This window comes from Limulus polyphemus, unplaced genomic scaffold (assembly GCF_000517525.1).
Source record: "Limulus polyphemus unplaced genomic scaffold, Limulus_polyphemus-2.1.2 Scaffold1746, whole genome shotgun sequence".
Lineage (NCBI taxonomy): Eukaryota > Metazoa > Arthropoda > Merostomata > Xiphosura > Limulidae > Limulus > Limulus polyphemus.
The window spans coordinates 201282-209829 of record NW_013667356.1 but is presented as its reverse complement, the minus strand read 5'-3'; the positions used below and the strand labels follow the sequence as shown (position 1 = coordinate 209829).

At 36.5% G+C, this 8548-nt stretch overlaps 1 protein-coding gene and 1 long non-coding RNA gene across 2 annotated transcripts in view; both read right to left on the bottom strand.

Moving 5' to 3' along the window:
• The window catches only part of LOC106464804 (ataxin-10-like), a 31608-nt gene that overhangs the window by 8762 nt on the left and 14298 nt on the right, over nt 1–8548 (bottom strand). Inside the window, exons 5-7 of the mRNA XM_013924962.2 lie at nt 8201–8365; nt 5194–5271; nt 243–408 (exon numbers count right to left, since the gene is read on the bottom strand). Coding sequence (XP_013780416.2) covers nt 243–408; nt 5194–5271; nt 8201–8365 — 409 coding nt within the window. The remainder of the gene's footprint in view (nt 1–242; nt 409–5193; nt 5272–8200; nt 8366–8548) is intronic.
• Nucleotides 6987–8192, bottom strand: LOC111087113. The gene is made up of 2 exons (XR_002611829.1): nt 7388–8192; nt 6987–7275 (listed from the first exon to the last, which is right to left on the bottom strand). It is a non-coding gene; the product is annotated as an uncharacterized LOC111087113 (long non-coding RNA).

Below are 8548 nucleotides of genomic sequence, written 5' to 3'. Positions count from 1 at the left end.
TTGAATCTGAATCACTTGAAAAAAACACGGGGGTGCTTAACTTTTTTCCAGGTGTATATATATATCTACCATTTTGAATCCAGAAAAAGAAACCAAGTATTTCTAAAGTACATCTATGGTGGGGACATTTCAAATTTCACTATTATTATATGTAAAACACATTATAGTTAAAAGCATCAACTAGCTACTGTAAAGATACATTCTCTCCAGATATTAACTGTGTGAACAAAAACTGAACTCACCAAATCTAACTGTGTGCTATCAGAGCATGTTTTCAACATATTCACAGCTACATTTTTAAATTTCTCCTTCCAGAGTATTACTGCAGAGGAAGGTACACTAAACTGTTGGGAAGCAGATTCCTTGTTAGTAGTCAGTTCCTCTAACACAAGATCTAAAACAAGCAGCCTATGAAAAAATAACAAAATAATTACTATTACCACAAAATATTATATTGGAAAGCAGACCACCCCTGATTTATTCAATCAAAGGGATGGGCAGCTATCCCTTTCTGCTTTATCCATGTATATCTATGGGTTAGTACGGTCCAGAATGGGCATATTTATAAAGCAAATATAATGAGGAAAACCTACTAGTGATCTTGTGGAACACCCCATCTCAACAGTGTGCATTATTGGCCACAGATATACATCTTGGTCTTACAATGTAGATTTGCAAGATAGAAAGCATACCTGGACAGGCAATGCTCACCACTAAGCAGGATCCTAAACTTAAATGGGCAACTTCATTGAAAGGAAAAAAATATATATAGAAAAGATAAGTTACCCAGTCACAGCCACATCCAAGTTTGAAGGACAGCAATAGGCAGAACCCCAATGAGGAGGAAACAGTTACCCGATGAAGATAGTGGGAGATGAACATATGAGGCATAGTCCACATGATGATGAAAGTACGACAACATGAAAAAAGCAAGGTGTCTGATCTAATGCTATGACACTTGGAATAATGTTTGAGAAGCAGACAGGGAAAAATATGCCAACTGAATCAGTTGTAAGATAGAAGGAGAAAATTCATGTATAGAGGAATGTTGCCAGGGAATGAAAATGCAGGAACAGGAACTACGGAAAGATGCCATATGGGGAATGTAACAATGAAGAGCACATACAGGAAAGTCTATCCAGATCAGACTGGAAATAAACGTGGGAAATGACTGGGAGTGAAAACAGGCGAAAAGCAAAAATGTCCTTCATGAGCCACCACAGTTTGGGGCAGGAAAGATTAAACTGGATAATGGAAGAAAGTACATTAAACATAGATGCTAAATTTATTAGTTAGATGATGCCCACAGACTAAAAGGAGTAGGAAATAAGTCTTATTGGATAGGTGAAACATGAAACATCTAGACAAAGGTTCAAGAGGAGGTAGTGGAAGGCAATGAAGAACAATATTAACATTACAATTCAGAAGAACTGCTCAACAAGTAGATATACGAATCCGGAAGGAAAGAAAAAGGTACCGATAGGTCCAGTCCTCTCCCTGAGAACATCCACAGCCAGTTCCTGAGGATGAGGAACCAGAGACCAAAAAAAAAAGGTAACTCAGTGATTGAGAAAAGTGGCAAAAGCATCCAGATGAGGAGTACCCAACTGATTCCATAGCCACCTGAAAACCTGAGGGTCAAGAGACAACTCCATGGGATAAATCTGGACAGGTCTTGAAAAATTATCTGCCAAAGGGTTGGAAGCACCTGGAACATGACATACAAGGAGACTTATCCCCACTGTGTGGGCCCAATAAAGGAGTTATAACGTTTAATCACAAACGGCGAATGGGAACAGGCGACCCTTTGGTATATGATATAGGCCACAACTGTGCAATTTTTGGAATGTATCATGATGTATCAGTCCCATACTTGAGGAAGAAAATTATCCAAAGCACATCATACTGCCAGAAGCTCCAAGATTTTCATATAATAAGACATTTTGATCTGAGACCATTGTCTGTAAGCCTCCTCCCAATGGACCCACACTCCCTAACCTTGGAAAGAAGCATCTCTGAACAAATGAAAATCTGGATGAGGTGGAGGAAGCACTACTCCTGTCGTTGTTTTGTCCTTGTTCAACCACCAATGCAGACTGTCTATACAGGAAAGAGGAAGTGTAATTTGAAAGTCCAAGGAATCCCAAACAAGGTTTAATTGGTCAGGCAATGTCCTCTGAAGAGAACACACATGTCCACAGTCTAAAAGGATAAGGCCTTCTATTGAAGCCCTAGTCCTCAAAAGTGATAGAATCTTGCATGCAAAAACAAAAGAAGCAGTAAGTGCATAGAGAACTGAAAGCTCCATTGAAGAGAGTAGAAGTGGAGAAAGTTAGGCTCGATTGAGGTGGGTGATGAAACATACACCCTAGTGGATAATAAATTGGGTAGGCAAAAAGGAAATACTTCTCCAACTTAAGAATCCAACCATCACTAACTGCTGCTGTCAGCAGCAGATGTTTGTGTTTGAAAACTCCAGTTCAGAATGAGCTAACAGGAACCTAGTCATCCATGTAGTGATGAAGATACAACCCTCGAGATACATCCGACAAAATACATATGGTGCCGAAGCAAGCCTGAAAGACAAGGTACAAACTGATACACAACCCCAGAGATGACATCAGGACTGATGAGAAAAAGTAATATGAAGATAGGCAATTGGGACATCTACCTTGATCATCCACAGTCCTGAACAAAAAGCCTACTGGAGTGTGAGAAAGGGCTCCATGGTAAAGTAGGGAAGATCCAGAAAGTGGATGAGGCAGGACAGATAATTAAAAAGATGCCACTCCCCAGTTTTGATGGCGAAAAGCCTGGAAAAGGCTGGCTGATAGGCTCAAGAGCCCTCTGTGATAAAGGAGTCTGAACAACCTCAGATATATGCTGACTGGTAGCAGGATCTCGAGTTAATGGAAGAAAATAAATACAGGAGACAACAGTGGTGGAGAATGGAAATGGATGAAAAGTCCTACTGACAAAACTTGGACCACCCAGGAATTTGTAGTAAATACCCTCACATGGGAACAAAATTGGCCAAATGTGTCCCCATTGGACCAGAAAGCACCTTATAGTCACCAGAACTGTTGGCAAGAACAAACCTAACATTAAACATATCACAAAATGTCGAACCCCAATTGTGGTAAGAACTGGTAGAGGACAGGAAGGTGCATGATAAGAAACAGTTATAGGAGTGGTCATGAAATCAGGATGAGACAAACAAGCAATCAAAGACTAAAAGAGTTGAATGTTGTCTCACAGATTCCCCATGTGATTCTAAAGACTCAACAATATCTCCAAAAACAGACAGATGGAGAAACGAAGCCATTTGTAAGTCACAAAGAAAAGTGGACGGTAGATGAACCTGTAACAAGATAGCATCCCTCCTAATAAGATCCTAACAGCAACGAAACCACACGTAAACGGATAGGGCTGAGGAGAACAATTATGCCAACATGGCTGTAATGTGGGAAAGGATATCTCTCAAAAAACCCTGAAGGGATTGGTGGAGTGCATTAGAAAGGAGTTGTATAGTGGACAATTACTGTAGGAGGGCTGTAAGGGTAAGATAAAGGAGGGAAAATTGTGCATGGGAGAAATGGCTAGGATTTTCAGGGACAGCCTCCCTTATTGGCAAAAGTGACACCAACCGCGAGGAGTCGAGAAAGGGTTGATAAGCCTGTTGATAAGGCAAAACATAATGATCAGAAGCCTGTGGAGGGCAAGGTATACTAACACCAGCCCTCACCTGAGAAACAAAATGCTCCACATGAACCCTGATGTCAAAGGAAGGAGGGAAATCAATGTACTGTAAGGACAGGGTGTCAAGTAACAAGGAAGGAAGAGTATTATATGAAATTGATAAAATGATACACACTTGAAAAAGCATATCCAAAAAGGCTGAGTTAGGCCTAGTAGATTCCACAGGTGAGGCTTGGAAAGGCACGGAATAGTTAAGAAGATGACAAAGGTTGTCAAAATCTTCCTTGTCAAGAACAGGTTCAGACGATTCAAGAAGAACTCAAACATTGTCATGAACAACTTATATAATGATCCATCTCCCAATGAATGATAGCCAAAAAACCCTCAGCTGAGACCTCCCAACCTGAAGCTTGTGTAATAGCAGTCAAAGTAGTGGGAAAAATATAAGAAGCTGCAAAACACAAACTTTGGAATTCATCTTAAACTGTGAAGAAGTTGAAAATGAGAAAAAATCAATACACAAAAGTAAGTTATTGTGGCAAACTATTAACTGTAGCAAATGAATAATTCAAGTCAATCACTACTTGGCAAAACAAAATTAAATATGTCTGCACTAGACCACTGCCTAACAAGAAGTGATAGTTCAGTAAAATCAAATTGAGGTAGTCAATGTCTCAGGAGGATGTGTCAACTCCTATTGGTGGAGGGTTATCGCATGATGATTTACATACAAGACACAGAGAACTACATTGAGTGTGGGGTATGCGAGATTTCAAGGCTTGTGGTATGCACTGAATGAGAATAGCTATACATGTGAGCAGAATTAAGGTACCATCTCGGAACTCACAATCAGTAAGGTAAGAGGTTGAGAAAATTCAACAGATTAACGAAACTCACCATCAAAAAGTTAAGGGATGAAAAGATGCACTAGGCTGATAAAATTCACCACCAGTAGGGTTGAAGAGAAGCATCAAGCTAACCAAACTCCCTACCAGTAAGGTTGAAGAGAAGCATCAGGCTAACCAAACTCACTACCAGTAAGGTTGAAAAGAAGCACTGGACTGACCAAATTTACCATCAGTAAAATAATGGTTGAAAACATACATTGTGCCAACCAAACTCACCAAAAATAAGATAATAACTTAAAAGGCGCACTATCAGTTCGGTAAAGGTTGGAAAGGTTCATCAGGCTGACCAAACATTAAATTTGATGATGAGAAATCTTGTTTCAGATAAATAAAGTTTTGAATTGAATGAGTAACAAATATAACTTTATAATAATTTAATACAGTTACAAATCTACAATGTTTCAACAAGGTTTTGTCATTCTAGAATTTAAGGATAATTCACTTTAAGTATTTTCTTTGATGTTCATTTTTAAAAATAACATTAAAACAAATTTATGGAAAAAATGAGAGAGAGAGAGAGAGAAAATAAAATTGGCTTTTTTATTGAGGCCCTATCTTAAAAATCATGTTACACTTTCCAACCAACCTGTTTCTCATGGATATCTTGTCATAACATCTCAGGAAAAACCCTTCATTCTGCACCAGATTATTCACAACATACAAACTAAAGAGAAAGAAAATATGTAGCTGTTAGAAACAATTTCACAAAAAATGAGCCATACATATGAAATATCGTAAATTATTAAAGGTGATATTTCTTTTCATTTTATTTAGTCAATTCAAATAAATATAAAAAAGGTTACATTTTTTATCATTCTCGGTACAATGAACAAACAAAGTATGAATCATGGATGAAGAAAAGTCTTTCAATACAAATATTCACATGAAAAAATTAAATTATTCAAAAATAGCAAAATATAATAGGAGTGTCCAGTAGATATGTTAGTAGTAAGTATGAAATTCTGACAGCAGAAATGTTAACAATAACTTCAATGTTATAACAATATTACCTATAAAACATTGCTAACAGTATAACAGTTGAACATTATAACAGTAGCATCTACAAAATGTATTAACAATCAGATTCAACATTATAATAACCATGAAAACTGTTAAGTCAGTACAATGTTAAAACAGCAGTATCCAGAAAACTTTTAACAGTAAGTTCAACATTATACCAGTAGTATCCATAAGCACAGTTTGTAGAACTGTTTGTTTGAAGTTAAATATAAAGCTACACAATGAGCTATCTGTGCTCTGCCCAGCATGGGTATTAAAATCCGTTTTTTTAGCATCGTATATCTGCACATATGCCACTGTGTATAACTATGTAAAAATGAATTACTATGAAATCCAGAGAATCTTACAAGTTGTTTTATTTGTTCAACATTTCAGCTTTACACCTTCATCAGGAGCATAAATGTTTTCTATTGAGCTCTATCACCCAAATTAAGGCAACTGTATTAAAAACAAATCATGCACATGTTATCATTCCTATTATTACAAATCCTTGGCACATAAATAAATATAACAAAATGTTGTTGTTATATACAGAAGGAATATTTTACATAGTGAAATAAAGCCTAAATGGTAAAGTTTAATAAAGTTAAACAAACTGAGTAAATAATACTTAAGTTATTATCTACAATAATTTAGTTAAATCTAAGAGATTCCATCTGTTATATTTGTTCATTATTGATTTATGTTTTTCTATAAGAAGTGATTTCATTCACCATGGCAGAAACAGTCACTGTTTCCACCCCCACACAGTGTTCAGGGTAAAAATATTTCATGAACAGACAAGGTCTCGCCATATTCCCATGCTGCAAGTACAGGCGATGAGCTATGAAAAAATGATTTATTGCAACACTGTTATCTAACTTGCTATCACCCCTTAGGATTTTTAAAGTTTATTAACCACTTAGCAAAACCTGGTCCATACAAATAGTGAGCTTCCTACCATAGAAATGGTGACAAATATTTTACAACCACTGAAAGAAGCTCTTTGTCTTACAGTATCTGTGTTTGGAATTCATGAGTTTACAATCAGTATACATGGCTACATGTTCCACTTCATCCTGCAACTACAATAACATTGCTCTGAATCCATTGTCTCTACTGTTGGAGTCCAAAAGAAACAGTTTTGGCATGGATAGGCCATGACTGAAACGTTTGCCAAACCAAGTTTTAGAAATCAAAATTCTTGATTACATTCCTCACCTCATCCAAGTGTTCTTGAGAGCAGAAAGTGATTCTGTTATCTTCAAGAAGTTGGCTACAAAGCATTGGTAATATTACACAAAACCAAGAAATTTTGGGACTTCTGGTTTCATCAAGGGTTGAGGTTATTCTGTTACTGCATAAATCTTAGCCGGGTTCATCAATACTCCATCTCACTCCACAACTTGACCAAGATACTCCAACTTAGCAAGCATGAGAGAACATTTTCCTGGTTTCAGTTTAAAACTGTTTTTCTCCTGTGATAGAATACTCTTCTCCAGACATTTGTCCTAACCCTGTCCCTCTATTTTAAGATGAATCAGCCACTCGGAAATAGCTGGTGTGTTACACAGGCCAAATGGCATGACACGAAAATCATACATGCATTACTTGTGCTAAAAACAGTCTTAGTCCTGCTTTTGCTGTCCAGTTTCTCTTGCCAATTCACCTATACAAGATAAACACAGAACATAAGTATACCTTCTTCACAATCACTACTGGAAATAACAAAGCAGTTTCCATAGGTTGTATTACCCAATTATGTAGCATTTTTAGCCTACCTTGTACTCCAAGGAAGCCCATGTAATGGTTGCTTTACAGGAAAAACATTGCCTGTGTCTGTATGATGTTGAGTCACCAATATTCAACCCAATCAGCCATCTGGTTCCAAAAATACATCAGTATATTCACTCAACCAATCAGTTAGCTCAGGTATGTAATTAGCCTCATTTGTGCTTTCAGCCACAGTGTGACAGATGCCACATTAGCATTGGTTAATTCCACTCTGGTCAGCATGCCAACATCCATTCCAGCATCAAACTAGATAGTTAACTGTCCAGAGTAGCAAATCAATGCTGAGAATTTATCCCTTCTCAGATAGATGACTATGCCAATACTGGTTGATTTCTGAACAAGAAACAGTTGGTTTCATGCATGGCTTCTGTAATGTTACACATTCCTCATTAATTACTTTATCCAATAATCTTATAAGACAATAACAAATGCTGCATGAACTAAAAACTGGCCTGACATCATCAAAGAACCTTTTTACTGTTTTTTATTCTTTTCAGAATAAAGTTAGCTTTTTTGTCAGTAAAAAATGTCTTGTTAGATATACTAATGGTTCAATTTTTCATACTTTGAATCACAAACTTCATTAAAAACTTGATGTTTAACACTCCTTTTCAAATACTTTATTAACAGTCCAGCTTACCTCCGCTCACAAACTCCTTCAGCAACGTGGGTTATTAAAGCATCTATAATTTTGTTAGATATATTAATGGTTCAATTTTTCACACTTTGAATCACAAACTTCATTAAAAACTTGATGTTTAACACTCCTTTTCAAATACTTTATTAACAGTCCAGCTTACCTCCACTCACAAACTCCTTCAGCAACATGGGTTATTAAAGCATCTATAATTTCTATTCCAACCTGACTGTCAGTCAGCTGCTTTATCCGTGAGGAATTTAAACAGTTATAAAGAATCATGCTGCTGATTTCAGAAACTTTAGGGTCTTGATTTCTTAATAATCCGCTGGAAAATGTAAAGATATTTTAAACAAATCAAGAATGTATAATGGATAACTCACTAAATATAAATATATGTTAAACAATTCAAGAATGTCTAATGGATAACTCATTAAATATAAATATATGTTAAACAATTCAATAATGTATAATGGCTAACTCATTAAATATAAATATATGTTAAACAATT